The sequence below is a fragment of the Lagenorhynchus albirostris genome, chromosome 10, assembly GCF_949774975.1.
Source record: "Lagenorhynchus albirostris chromosome 10, mLagAlb1.1, whole genome shotgun sequence".
NCBI lineage: Eukaryota > Metazoa > Chordata > Mammalia > Artiodactyla > Delphinidae > Lagenorhynchus > Lagenorhynchus albirostris.
In genome coordinates, this window is record NC_083104.1 from 81,329,617 (window position 1) to 81,341,824 (window position 12,208).

The following is a 12,208-nucleotide window of genomic DNA, read 5'->3' on the forward strand; positions in this document are numbered from 1 at the left end:
GCTGGGCGTGAGGCACTGGGTCCTTGCGGGTAGAGAGGTGCGTCTCTCTGGGTCTGGCCCTGGCCCTGAGCCAGGCCTGAGTCACGCTGCTAGCTCCCCCCTCCTGCTGCCTCCTCCTCCCAGCTCTTCCCTCACCTCCGCACTGCGGCCAGCCAGCCATCCAGCCGTGGGAGGCCCGCCCTGGTGCTGACTGCTGCTTGTGGCCTTGGGCAGGCCGGAGCAGAGGGGCCAGGAGCCGCCTGTCCTGCCCACACCCTGCCGGGGCTTCCCTCTCCCTCCCTCCACTGAATCCGGCCTAGGTTAATTATAACTCTGACCTAAGTGCCCTGTGACACCCTGCTCCCCCTCCCGCCCCCCCCTCCCCCGGCCCTGCCTGGAGAACCCAGCAACCAGGTAGGGGAGAGGCCTAGAGAGGAGACTTCCTCCACATGGGGGCGTTAGCCGAGGGGTGGGGTGGGGGGCGGTGCGGTGGGGGGGAGGAGCCTCAGACCCTTCCCCTGCAGGTGTAAGTCTCTATTGGTCTGAGAGGCCCTCAGGTTGTCCGGATGATTGAAGGGAGAGGGCGGGGAAGCCAGTTAAGGGGCCAAAGCAGGTGCGCATGGAGACAGAGCCGGGCCTGCCCTGAAATCTCTGCTGCTTCCTGCTCTCTGGAGAGCCTTCTGTTCCCCAGGTCCATGTCTCAGCTATGCTCCCCACGGACGAGCCCCTGTCCCACCTGGGCCCCTCACTGCTGCTGTTGCTGCAGCTGCAGCTGCTGCTGGCCCCCGCATCTGCCTTCTTCCCCAATATCTGGAGCCTCCTGGCTGCCCCCGGCTCCATCACCCACCAGGACCTGACCGAGGAGGCGGCACTCAACGTCACCCTGCAGCTCTTCCTGGAGCAGCCGCCCCCAGGTCGGCCCCCCCTTCGCCTTGAGGACTTCCTGGTAAGCGTCCCTGGGTCCTGTCACATCCCAGGTGGATTCCCCCATTCTGGGGGACTTATACTACTTGAGGGTCCTGCTTGCCCAGAGAATGGACCCCACGCACACATTCCCTCCTCCCCTCCTGACATCAACAATACCCAGGAGTCCTGGTCCTACAATCAGGAGTCCCCCTCCTTAGGAATGTCCAGGATTGCCCCTCCCTTGTAGGGCCCAGCACCCTCAATTCCTCCCACACCCGGCCTGGAGTGACAGAGCTGAGGAAATGTAGGCAGTGGTCCGATCCAAGGGGCTTCCCTGGAACCCCTGCCCCCTACCACCCTCCAGGGCCGCACTCTCCTTGCTGACAACCTCTTTGCCGCCTACTTCGGACCTGGGTCTCCTTCCCGGCGGTTCCGAGCAGCCTTAGGAGAGGTGTCTCGTGCCAATGCCGCCCAGGACTTCCTGCCGACTTCCAGGAATGACCCTGACTTGCACTTTGATGCCGAGCGGCTGGGCCAGGGGCGCGCACGCCTGGTGGGAGCTCTAGGGGAGACTGTGGTGGCGGCCAGAGCCCTTGACCACAGCCTGGCCCGCCAGCGCCTCGGGGCTGCGCTTCATGCCTTGCAGGTGAGGACAGAGTTGGTGGGTTGTGGTCAGAGGGGTCTTCGTTTCCAGTCTTCCTGTCTCCTGAATGGTGCCTCCTTAGCCATGCCTCCCCCTACTCTAGAAGGGGCTGGGGCGCTGCTTGGCGCTGCCAAGGCCCTGGGGCTATTCCCTAGTCCCCGCCTCCAAACTGGCAGCTTCCTGTGGGAACAGCCGGGAGGCATTGGCGGCTGGAGCAGGTGAGTGAGAGAGGACGGTGCTGAGGTCAAGAGGTGGGCCATGCAGGCCACTGAAAGGCCTCTGGCTGGGCTCTGAGTGAGATGGGAAGAAACGTGGGAGGCTCCCACTTCGGCCGAGCTCTATTCTGGGCAAGGGAGAGAGCAGTGGAGGGGACTTGGGGTGTCTGGGGCGTAGCAGGGTGGAGGAGGCTTTCAGGCTGGGGAACTGGGAGGAAGGGGAGTCAGGGCTGGAGACGGTGAGAACAGTGAGCTAGTGCTTCTTCCCCTTCTCCTTTCTCTTGGGACCAGGATTTCTACAGTCACAGCAACTGGGTGGAACTGGGGGAGCAGCAGCCACACCCTCACCTCCTCTGGCCAAGGCAGGGGCTGCGGAACCTGGCGCAAGGTACGGCCGGGACCCCACTGGTGAGGGTGAGCCCACAGAGCCGCCTCGCATCCTGGGGTCACATAGGGTGCAACATGGCTTCATCTCTGGAACCACCTGTGCGGTCCCTCGGTTCAGCCAAAGGCCAGTCAGCTGCTTCCCCAAGGTCACGCAGCAGAGGACAGGGCCAGGACCAGATCTGCGACGTCAGGGAGTTCTCTGTCTTTCACGTGGCTTCCTCCCCGCACTGGATCACACGGGGGGCTTTCTCTCTCAGTCCCCTCATCCTTCCAACTGAACTGTGACCCGGAAGCTGCCTCCTGTCTAGTACAGGTTCACTTCCTGTCCACAGCTCACAGAGGGCGCACTCCCGTAGGATTGGTCCCCCCCCCACTTCCGGGTTTTCTAGCACAGTCCCAGTCTCAAATATTAGGTCTCATTGCCAGCCAGGAGCTCCACGTTTTAGTTCAGAAAGCCTGGAAGGGTACCAGCAAAGGGTACCTAGGGGCTTTTACCTTGTTCCAGTTGAGAGGAAAAGCTGAAGACGTTCAGGTGGACAGGGGTAAAGGTCAGGGGCAGCAGAATCTTGGGTGCCAGACCCTTGCCCTCTCTTCCCAGTGGACGATCCTACCTGCTCCGACTGTGACGAGTGGAGCTGCCCTGGGAATTTGCTGGGCTTCACACTCCTCACCTCTGGCTACTTTGGAACTCATCCCTCCAAACCTCCAGGTACCAGACAGGAAAGCCCCCAGAAGTAAGGGGAGAAAGTCACTTCCTCTCCCCTGACCCTGTCCCTAGGGACCTCAGTCCTGTAGCCCTTGTCCTATTTCCTATGGCATCACTTCTTGGAAGAAGGAGAGGATGCTGGGAGGGGAGCGGGTGGATGAAGGCCCACTGAGGTGGCCATGATTGTTGGGGTGGTGGGAGCAGCTTCTCACATTGCCGATAAGACTTCAGTGCCCGAGGGCAGCTTTTGGGGACTAACTGGAGGGATCGAGGGATCTACCGTGTGCTTTGGTAACTAATCATTCCAGATTTACTCCAGATTTGCCCTCTACAAAATATCATAATTTTCTGCTTATCCTTTGCTGAGGAGTGAGAGGGTCAGGGCAGGTCAGAGAGGGCCTCGTTTTATTAGGAGGCAGTGGGTTTTTTACCTCCACCCTCCAGATCCCTTTCCCCAACCCAGGGAAATGTAGCCATGGGGGCCATTTTGACCAGAGCAGCTCCCAGCCACCACGGGGAGGCATCAACAAGGATAGCACATCCCCAGGCTTCTCCCCACACCACATGCTGCACCTCCAGGCTGCAAACCTGGCCCTTCTGGCCTCCATCCAGGCCTTCAGCCTCCTGCGAAGCCGCCTGGGAGACAGGGGTTTCTCCAGGTGAGTGGCCTCCTGGGGATGGGCTCCTTAATAGGTAGGTGCTCCAGAGTTGAGAAACCAGGGCCTGGGGACAAGTGTGCAGACCCTTCACTGTATCTCTGGCCTGCTTCCCAGGCTGCTGGACATCACCCCAGCCTCCAGCCTGAGCTTCGTCCTGGATACCACAGGAAGTATGGGCGAGGAGATCAATGCTGCCAAAATCCAGGCTCGCCACATTGTGGAGCAGCGACGGGGCGGCCCCATGGAGCCCACCCACTATGTCCTGGTGCCTTTCCATGACCCAGGTAACTGGGGTCTGGCAGGAATAGTGGAGGGAAGTCCAGGGCAAGGGGTAAATGCCACTGGTAGGGAAGTGGGCCTAATGGCTTCATTTCCATAATAAAAGGGAGGCTCTTCCTAGGGTCCTGAGTGAGTCTTTACTGGTACTTGTGTGCATATTGGAAACAATCAGCACTTCTTCTACTGCTTCCAACAGGACAGCACTTTCCATATGAGTTTAATCATTATGGGTGTTTAGGCGAGTAGCCTCTGCTTTCTTAGGCTTCCATTCTAGTAAGTCATTTTCAGTTCTCTCCACTTCCTGTAGACAGAGGTTGGGATGAAGATGGGGGGCGGGTTGGTGGGTCCAGGCCTCTGTGAAATGTCTAAGACAGCTAGTTACATCATATTCCTCTCCCCACTAAATTAGAAGTCAGATCATCTGGCCTGGGTTGACCGGCACTTACTGTGTGTACTTAGGCTGATTGTTTAACCTCTTTCCTCAATTTCATCAACCATAAAGTGGATTAGTACTTGCCTTATCCCGCCTATCTCCCAGGGTCAAAATGATCATCAAATAAAATTTGGATTGAGAATTCCCTAAGGGCAGGGTTTGAGTCTAATCTGTATATATAAATCTCATAGTAGCTGACATTCAAAAGGGGTTTATCACATATTTGATAAAGGTACAAGTAAGTGAATAATTAAGAATTTAGCACTTATTATGTGTCAAAGCACTATTCTAAGGTTTACAAAATCAACTCATTTAATCACCCAATAACCCTCTCTGAGGTAGGTACTATTATTTCTCTGTCTTTTCTGTGAGGAAACTGAGGACGGAGTTTTTTTTGTTGTTGTTTTTTAGTTGAAGTATAGTTGATACAACGTTTCAGGTGTCCAGCAAAGTGATTCAGTTATATATATTCTTTTTCAGTTTCTTTTCCATTATAAGTTATTACCAGATATTGAGTATAGTTCCCTGTGCTATACAGTGGGTCCTTGTTGGTTATCTATGTTGGCTTTTTTTTTTTTTGGCTGCGTCGGGTCTTCGTTGCTGTGCACGGGCTTTCTCTAGTTGTGGCGAGCGGGGGGCTACTCCTCGTTGCAGTGCGCGGGCTTCTCATTATGGTGGCTTCTCTTTGTTGCAGAGCACGGGCTCTAGGCGTGCGGGCTTCAGTAGTTGTGGCGCGTGGGCTTAGTAGATTTGGCTCGCAGGCTCTAGAGCGCAGTCTCAGTAATTGTGGCACACGGGCTTAGTTGCTCGGCAGCATGTGGGATCTTCCCAGACCAGGGATCGTACCCATGTCCCCTGCATTGGCAGGCAGATTCTTAACCACTGAGCCACCAGGGAAGTCCCCTCGGTTGTTTTTTATAGTTACACATATACCCAAAAAGGCCCACTCAGGACCACAGGAAGTGCCACCATTTTGTGAGGAAATGAGGTCCACTTTCCCACCAGAGGTACCTAGCCCCTGCCTTGTTCTACCCTGTCAGTATAAATATAAAGGAATATTGTTATCTCAATACTTGTCCACCCAAGGAGCACAGCGGGGCCCCTTGACTGGGGAGATGCCCATGGGTGGGAATGAGGGGAGCCCTCCTCTCACTTATCTCAATCTCCTTTCTCCTTTCCCAGGGTTTGGCCCCGTCTTTACAACCAGTGACCCTGACAGCTTCTGGCAACAACTCAATGAGATACATGCCTTGGGAGGTGGAGATGAGCCCGAGATGTGCCTGTCAGCCCTGGAGGTCTGCCCTCCCCACCCCTTCCCTTCTTCTCCCGCCACCCCTTTCCAGGCCCCACCATCAAGGGAGCTTAGAGCTTCCCTGGGACCTCATCCCTCCACCCCATCTTCAGAACCTAGTCCCACTCGCTTCACTCCAGGTTCCAGGGCCGTATTGCCTTCTACTCTGCCCTCCCTTGCTCTGCCCATTCCCCTACTGCCGCCACTTTTTTTTAAAGTTATTTGGTTGTGCCAGGTCTTAGTTGTGGCAGGTGGGCTCCTTAGTTGCGGCTCACCTGCTCCTTAGTTGCGGCACATGGGATCCTCAATTGCGGCAGGCAGGCTCCTTAGTTGTGGCATGTGAACTTTTTGTTGCGGCATGCATGTCGGATCTAGTTCCCTGACCAGGGATCGAGACCCGGCCCCCTGCACTGGGAGCGTGGAGTCTTATCCACTGCGCCACCAGGGAAGTCCCACTGCTGCCATTTTTTAACACCAGTTTTTTCCCTCCCCTGTCAGCTGGCCCTGCAACACACACCTCCACTCTCAGACATCTTTGTCTTCACTGACGCCTCCCCCAAGGATGCCTTTCTCACCAACCGGGTGGAATCTCTGACTCAGGAGCGGCGTTGCAGAGTAAGCATAGCTGGTGGGAGACTCAGTGTTAGCTACCCGGGGATGTGGGAAACTGCAGGACAACTCTCATTACAAGGGTCACACTCACACTAGGGTGGTTAAACCAGACTTGGCTTGGGGGTGGGAGAAGTGAACCATGAGTATAACATTTCCAGATCCCTTTAACAATACTAAAGAGTGGAAGGCCCTACCCTTAATGATGCTGAATTCTTATATGAATCTGCCCCCAATAAACCGTTTGAAGAACTGGAGATTTGGCTGCCAGCAATCCACTATGTGGATGACGTATGGTGACAGTTACAGGGAATGGCAACTTCTAATTGAAGCCCAGGGGTTGTGTCACTGGGAGACCCTGCTGTAGCAGCCAGAGGTTAGACAGAGAATTTACCACCAATCATCAGCTCTGTAGAAAGCTTGAGCACAGGAGATCCTTATTTACAATGGTAGATGGCAAATGGAAACTTCAAGTCCTGGCCTTTCTTCTGGGCACAGGTCACATTCCTGTTGACTGAAGACCCATCTAGGGTTCAGGGCCGACCTCGGCGTGAGGTCTTGTCCCCTCTGCGTTTTGAGCCGTATGAAGCGGTGGCGCTGGCCTCAGGAGGAGAGGTGATCTTCACCAAAGACCAGTACATTCAGGATGTGGCAGCCATTGTTGGGGACAGCGTAGCTGACCTGGTAAGTGTGGGGGCTCAGCTCAGAACTGAGGGGACGATGGTGACACTGCATTTCTCTTTCTTGTAGAAGAAAGCAAATGGCTCCCATTGCTGAGTTGCCATTCTAGACAGAGGGTGGGAAAGGAAGTTTCTTTCCCTCTGAGATCCACAGCTGCCCACCTTCTACACTGCTCCTTCCACATTAGTACTACCACCCTCAGTCTTGGCCTCCAGTATTCTGTCTTCACGGCTACTCTAGGAAGTCCTGCCATCTTTCAAGGGGGGCAAGAAGTGGTTACCTCATCCTTAATCCCTTGCCTCCAACTTTGTCATTGATCATAGCTTTATCCCTGGTCCTTCCTCTCTCACTGGTATCCCATGTGTTACTTAGTTTTTTTCTGTCTCTACCTTTCTTTCTCCTGTCTTTGTTCCCACCTCATTCCATGCCTTATCTTCCCCCCATTTTTCGGTCCTGCCCCCTCAAGGTGACCCTTCCCCTGGAGCCTCCTGTTGTGGTGCCTGAGAGGCCACTTGTGTTCAGTGTGGATGGGCTGCTCCAGAGGGTCACAGTCCGGATCCATGGGGAGGTCAGCAGCTTCTGGATCAGAAACCCTGCAGGTACTTCCATGTGTGTGTCTCAAGGCGGAGGCAAGAATGGAGACTGGAGAATGAGGGGTAATGTACTAAGGGAAAGGAATTCTCCTGTGACAATCTCTTGCCCCCAATACCCATCCAGGGGTCTCCCAGGGCCAGGAGGAAGGTGAGGGGCCTCTAGGTCATACTCGCCGCTTCGGGCAGTTCTGGATGGTGCGCATGAATGACCCCCTGCAGACAGGAACCTGGGAGATCCAGGTCACAGCCAAGGGTACCCCCCGGGTGAGAGTGCAAGGTAAGGAGGGAGATATTCCTGGGAAAGGAAGGGGAGACGGCAGAGCTCAGAGAGCAATATGAGTCACGTTCATCTCTGGAAGGTCTCTGACTGCCTTCGCCCTCCCTCAGCCCAGACCTCCCTGGATTTCCTCTTCCACTTTGGGATCCCCATGGAGGATGGACCCCACCCTGGCCTCTACCCCCTGACTCAACCAGTTGCAGGTACATCTGTCCCCACCCCTAACTTGCTTTGTGTATATATATAAATTATATATGTAGCTTTTCATTGAGTTATAACATTTAATAAGGTGTACTAAACTTCAGTGTATAGCTGGGTGGATTTTATATAATAAAAAATAACCGTCATTCAGTTCAAGCTATAGAACATTTCCAGCATCCCAGCACTCCCTCCTGGCCCTCGCCATCAATACCCGTAGAGGTAACCCCTTTTCCCCATCCATACCCCGAGAGCTAACCCCTATTCAAAGCTGTTCATGCTTTTCTCCTTGTCTCCAAACCTCCTGCAGCCACTGTTCTTTCCTCCCCTCCCCTGTCCCAGGTCTCCAGACCCAGCTGCTGGTAGAAGTGACAGGGCTGGGCTCCAGAGGAAACCCTGGAGATCCTCTGCCGCATTTCTCCCACGTCGTCCTTCGAGGGGTCCCGCACGGTGCCGAGCTGGGCCGGGTGCCTTTGGAGCCCATGGGACCCCGGGAGCGAGGTCTCCTCGCTGCCTCGCTACCGCCCACGCTTCTGTCCACCGCGGGACCCTTCTCTCTGGAGCTGATTGGCCAGGACGGGGTGGGGCAGGGCCTGCACCGGGTGGCCCCCCAGCCCTGTGCTGTAGTTCCTGTCCTTCTGGAGGTGAGATGCCAGCGGAAGGTGCGGCTGCGGCTGGAGAGAACAGGGCCTGCTGCTCCTCCCCTGACCGGCCCTCCTCCGCAGCTCAGTGGTCCCCCGGGTTTCCTGGCGCCGGGCACCGAGGCCCCGCTCAGCCTCCGCATTGCCAGCTTCTCGGGCCCTCAGGATCTCGATCTTAGGACATCCGTCAACCCCAGCTTCGCTCTCACCTCCAACCTCTCCAGGTGAAGCCCCTGAAACCTCCTGCTCCCTTCTTGTCCCATCTTTCTATTCCCAGGGCATGGGATCTGGTACTCGCTCCTCTGGCTCTTTCGAATTGGCGCTCAGATTCCTCGCTCCCCTCCCAGACTGCGCTTGGCTCCACCCCTTGGCTTTCGGCTATTCAGAGCCTGCGGCTTCAGCCGGACTTTGGCATCCACTCCCCAGGGTTCGCCTGGAACAGAACGAGTCCGCCTGGGGGTGCCTGTGGCTGAAGGTACCAGACACAGCCACCTCAGACTCCGTGGTGATGGTGACTGTGACCGCGATGGATCGAGAAGCCAGCACAGTACCCCCCACCCATACCTTCCTCCGGCTCCTGGTGCGGGGCCCCACCCCGCAGGTGAGGTGCCCCCACTTTCCATTGCAGGATAGGCAAGGTGAGGGGAGGGCGCTGCAGACTTATTTGGGTGCAGCCACCCTGACAGCCTCTCCCTCTTCTCCCCAGGACCAGCTCCCTGCCCCCGTCCACTCGACTGACCCTGTCCTCACAACCACCAGCCCTGCCTTTCATCTTTCCACCTTGGTGACTCCGGGCAGGGCTGGGGGAGGGCTGGTGGGCAACCCCTGGTGGGGCACAGTTGGAGCGGTGCTGCTCCTGCTAGGCCTGGCCTCCTGGTGACGCAACAGCCCCTAGAGGGATGGGTCTCCGGCACCGTTTGCCATCTTGCCCCATTGGTAAGAAGGTAACATGGGCCTCCGGACCCTACCTCTCCCAGGTGGGTTGGAGGGTTTCCTTCTCATGCACTTGGCCCTTCCAAGATTGGGATAGAAGGCAATGGATTTTCCCACAATGCACTTTCCCTAACCCTTGTGGGAAACAAACCAGACTCATTTTTGGAGAAAGTTGCTTTCTATTTCTCTGTAGCATCTTTTTTTTTTTTTTGGCTGCATTGGGTCTTTGTTGCTGAGCACGGGCTTTCTCTAGTTGCGGCGAGCTGGGGCTACTCTTTGTTGTGGTGCATAGGCTTCTCATTGCGGTGGCTTCTCTTGTTGCAGAGCACGGGCTCTACGCACGCGGGCTTCAGTAGTTGTGGCTTGCGGGCTCTAGAGCACAGGCTCAGTAGTTGTGGCACACGGGCTTAGTTGCTCCGTGGCATGTGGGATCTTCCTGGACCAGGGCTCGAACCCGTGTCACCTGCATTGGCAGGTGGATTCTTAACCACTGCACCACCAGGGAAGCCCTCTGTAGCATCTTTATTCCACTACTTATTCATGCTCTCCCAAGCTCAGGTAGAGGGGAAGATACATGGGGCAGTGACTAAGATTGGAAGTGGGGAGGAGGGTACCCCACCTCCTACTGAAAAGTGTTATTTATAGAATTGCTTTTATTGAAATTCTGAAGACGCTTCTATTTTATTTTTGAAATTCTGGAGATGCTTATATTTTATTTTTGTATTTAAAGTTAAAGGACAGTGCCAATAAACATGTCTTTTCCCCAGAGAGATTTCAAAGAAAGATCACTTATGCACATCATATAGGGAAGAGTGAGAGCGTAAGATACCAAAAAGACGAAATGGAAGTTTTCAGGAGTGGAGAAGAAATTTCACAGCAAGATGTCAGGATTTCAGTTGACCCGCCACCTGGAGCCATTTAGCTATTGAGTCAAGAAGCAGAATAAGGAGGCTGGGGGTTCTCACTCAGCCTTGCCAGCACAACTGAGGGGAACCAGAGGAGACATTAGACACGGGTAGGGCCCCTCCGTCCATTGGGGCAGCCTGGCTGAGCCATTTCCCCCTTTGGCTTAGTGACTCCTTTCTGCTGCCTTGACACTACCTGGAGAAGAGGAGGGAGACAGTCTGGGTGTCTGTGCCCTCCCTCCCACTGAGGGCCAGGGCTTCCGCCCTCCCCCCACTCCTCTACTGCTTACGTGTTGCTGCCACATGTTCTGCTTCCTTGGCCTTCCCTTCCAGTCCTGGGTGGCGCAGGAACTATCTTTGTTCAGGGGATGTGGGGAGAACTGTTGGGGGAATTCGTTGTTTTGTTAGACCAGTGCTGACCCCAAGTCCCCTCTTTACCCCCACTTCCCAAGAGTAAACGAAAAACAATAAACTCACCTTCCCCTGAATCAGATTCTGCAAACAGATGTTCACCTTTTGAATCTGGACTAACTGGGGGCCACCAGGCTCTGAGTGTAAATCTGTTGGAAAATTCTAAAAGGAGGAGTTAGAGGCAGACAACGTGGTGAAAACTCGAGTACCATCTGCCACTCTTCTCCTATCACCACAGGTCATTCCTCTCCTCCATCTGGATCCCCTCATCCCAGTTCCCTGCCAGGCAGGTGGGAAATTCCAGTACTCTCCACTCCATCTCTTTAGTAGTCCAGTTCCTCCAACCCCCTCAAATAGCATAGTACCCGCTTTCTCTATTCTTTGGATCCTCCCTCCTGTCCATCCCTGACTCACTGGAACAATCCAGACCACTCCCCCATCTCCATGGAGTGAGCCAAATTGTGTCCCTCTGAATGGAATGCAGACCAGCCTCCTCTAGGCCCAACAATGAACCGACCTAACACTTGGTGGCATCCTGTCATTACAATGCTGCTTCCAATTGATGATCCCTGTCCATTAACTCTTGCCTTTCCAGGATGGTGTCAGGCTGTGTCCACACGTCCCTGCTACCCCTGCCCCCACATACCATGGGTCAGCCCCATACCTCACCAAGGGCCCCCAGATATAGCTGCTGTTGCTGGGCCTCCCTCAGACGGCCCTCATACCAGGCCTGGCTATGCTCCAGCAGCTCCAGCCCCTGCCACAGGGCATCCTGTTCCCGCTCCAGAGCCTGCATCCTCTGCAGCTGAAAAAGGCAAGAAGCAGAGGCTGACTCACTCCACAGCAGGGTTCTGGGCCATGCATGGCCCTTACTCTTAACCCGTGGTTCAGTTCACTATCTGGTCACTGAGTGTGAACCCAGACTGGCCACTGAGGACCTGGAAGGCAAGGGAAAGCAAGGGGCTGAACTTACGAGTCCTCAAAATTGAGTGGAATTGCAGGAGACTGATCTAGGGAGAGGGGCTTTCCCGGGACCTCTTGCGGGACTGATACTCACCCAGAGGAAGAAGCGCTGGGCCCCTGGGTCTTGGCGGCTTGTCTCCAGTGGCAGCAGCAGAACCGTGTAGGGGGCCTGCACCAGGGGCAGCCCACCAGGACCCCGGCTCCCCATGGCTCTGAGGTGGGAAGGGTGGAGCCACACCCACTGGTGCAGGGCTGGTCCCTCCCTTTCCCCCAGCCTTGCACCGGTCCTGCCTAGTCTTTCAGCCTCCCAGAGCCCTTCCTGCTGGGTCTGTCTCAGGCTGAGGTGTTCCTACTTTGAGGGGAAAGAACATCTCCCTTGGGCTCCTGTCTTCTCTCTCATCTATTTTTGTAGGGTCTGTTGAAGTGCTTGGTTCTCATAAAGTCCCCCTGGGTAGAACCCGAGGGCCTCCCTCCAGCAGTGATACTTTATTTTTAATGA

The 12,208-nt window shown here is 55.4% G+C and overlaps 2 protein-coding genes across 10 annotated transcripts; one reads left to right on the top strand and one right to left on the bottom strand.

Annotated features, from left to right (window-relative positions):
* Positions 1-160: 160 nt before the first annotated feature.
* On the top strand, positions 161-10,823 carry VWA7 (von Willebrand factor A domain containing 7). 8 transcript variants are annotated; one of them, XR_009542998.1, is made up of 18 exons: positions 165-393; positions 654-925; positions 1,250-1,746; positions 2,035-2,131; positions 2,729-2,839; positions 3,281-3,495; positions 3,610-3,779; positions 5,390-5,502; positions 5,997-6,113; positions 6,606-6,791; positions 7,255-7,387; positions 7,506-7,658; positions 7,769-7,861; positions 8,199-8,500; positions 8,582-8,721; positions 8,924-9,098; positions 9,204-9,433; positions 10,198-10,823. XR_009542998.1 is itself a non-coding variant. In XM_060163228.1 (17 exons), the coding sequence occupies exons 2-17, from the start codon at positions 686-688 to the stop codon at positions 9,375-9,377; spliced, it is 2,748 nt and encodes a 915-aa protein (XP_060019211.1). In that variant the 5' UTR covers positions 166-393; positions 654-685; the 3' UTR covers positions 9,378-10,823. The 8 variants fall into 8 exon arrangements, 7 of the variants coding, with proteins under 7 accessions (XP_060019214.1, XP_060019210.1, XP_060019211.1 ...); XM_060163228.1 differs by having other exon boundaries at positions 166-393; positions 3,449-3,495; positions 9,204-10,823; XM_060163229.1 differs by having other exon boundaries at positions 168-393; positions 1,250-1,531; positions 3,300-3,495; positions 9,204-10,823.
* Positions 10,097-12,156, bottom strand: SAPCD1 (suppressor APC domain containing 1). Of its 2 annotated transcripts, XM_060163265.1 has the most exons (5): positions 11,804-12,156; positions 11,411-11,551; positions 10,813-10,908; positions 10,626-10,715; positions 10,100-10,531 (listed from the first exon to the last, which is right to left on the bottom strand). In XM_060163265.1, exons 1-5 carry the CDS (start codon positions 11,915-11,917, stop codon positions 10,436-10,438), a joined length of 537 nt encoding a protein of 178 aa, XP_060019248.1. In that variant the 5' UTR covers positions 11,918-12,156; the 3' UTR covers positions 10,100-10,435. The 2 variants fall into 2 exon arrangements, with proteins under 2 accessions (XP_060019247.1, XP_060019248.1); XM_060163264.1 differs by having other exon boundaries at positions 10,097-10,715.
* Between the last annotated feature and the right edge of the window lie 52 nt (positions 12,157-12,208).

Coding starts and splice junctions, on each gene's coding strand:
- VWA7 (XM_060163227.1), top strand. CDS start 686: ATGCTCCCCACGGACGAGCCCCTGTCCCACCTGGGCCCCTCACTGCTG. Junction 5,503..5,996: donor TGTGCCTGTCAGCCCTGGAG/GTCTGCCCTCCC, acceptor CTCCCCTGTCAG/CTGGCCCTGCAACACACACC. Junction 9,099..9,203: donor TGCGGGGCCCCACCCCGCAG/GTGAGGTGCCCC, acceptor TCTTCTCCCCAG/GACCAGCTCCCTGCCCCCGT.
- SAPCD1 (XM_060163264.1), bottom strand. CDS start 11,917: ATGGGGAGCCGGGGTCCTGGTGGGCTGCCCCTGGTGCAGGCCCCCTAC. Junction 11,552..11,803: donor CCCAGCGCTTCTTCCTCTGG/GTGAGTATCAGT, acceptor TGCCTTTTTCAG/CTGCAGAGGATGCAGGCTCT. Junction 10,909..11,410: donor ATCTGGGGGCCCTTGGTGAG/GTATGGGGCTGA, acceptor TCCTCCTTTTAG/AATTTTCCAACAGATTTACA.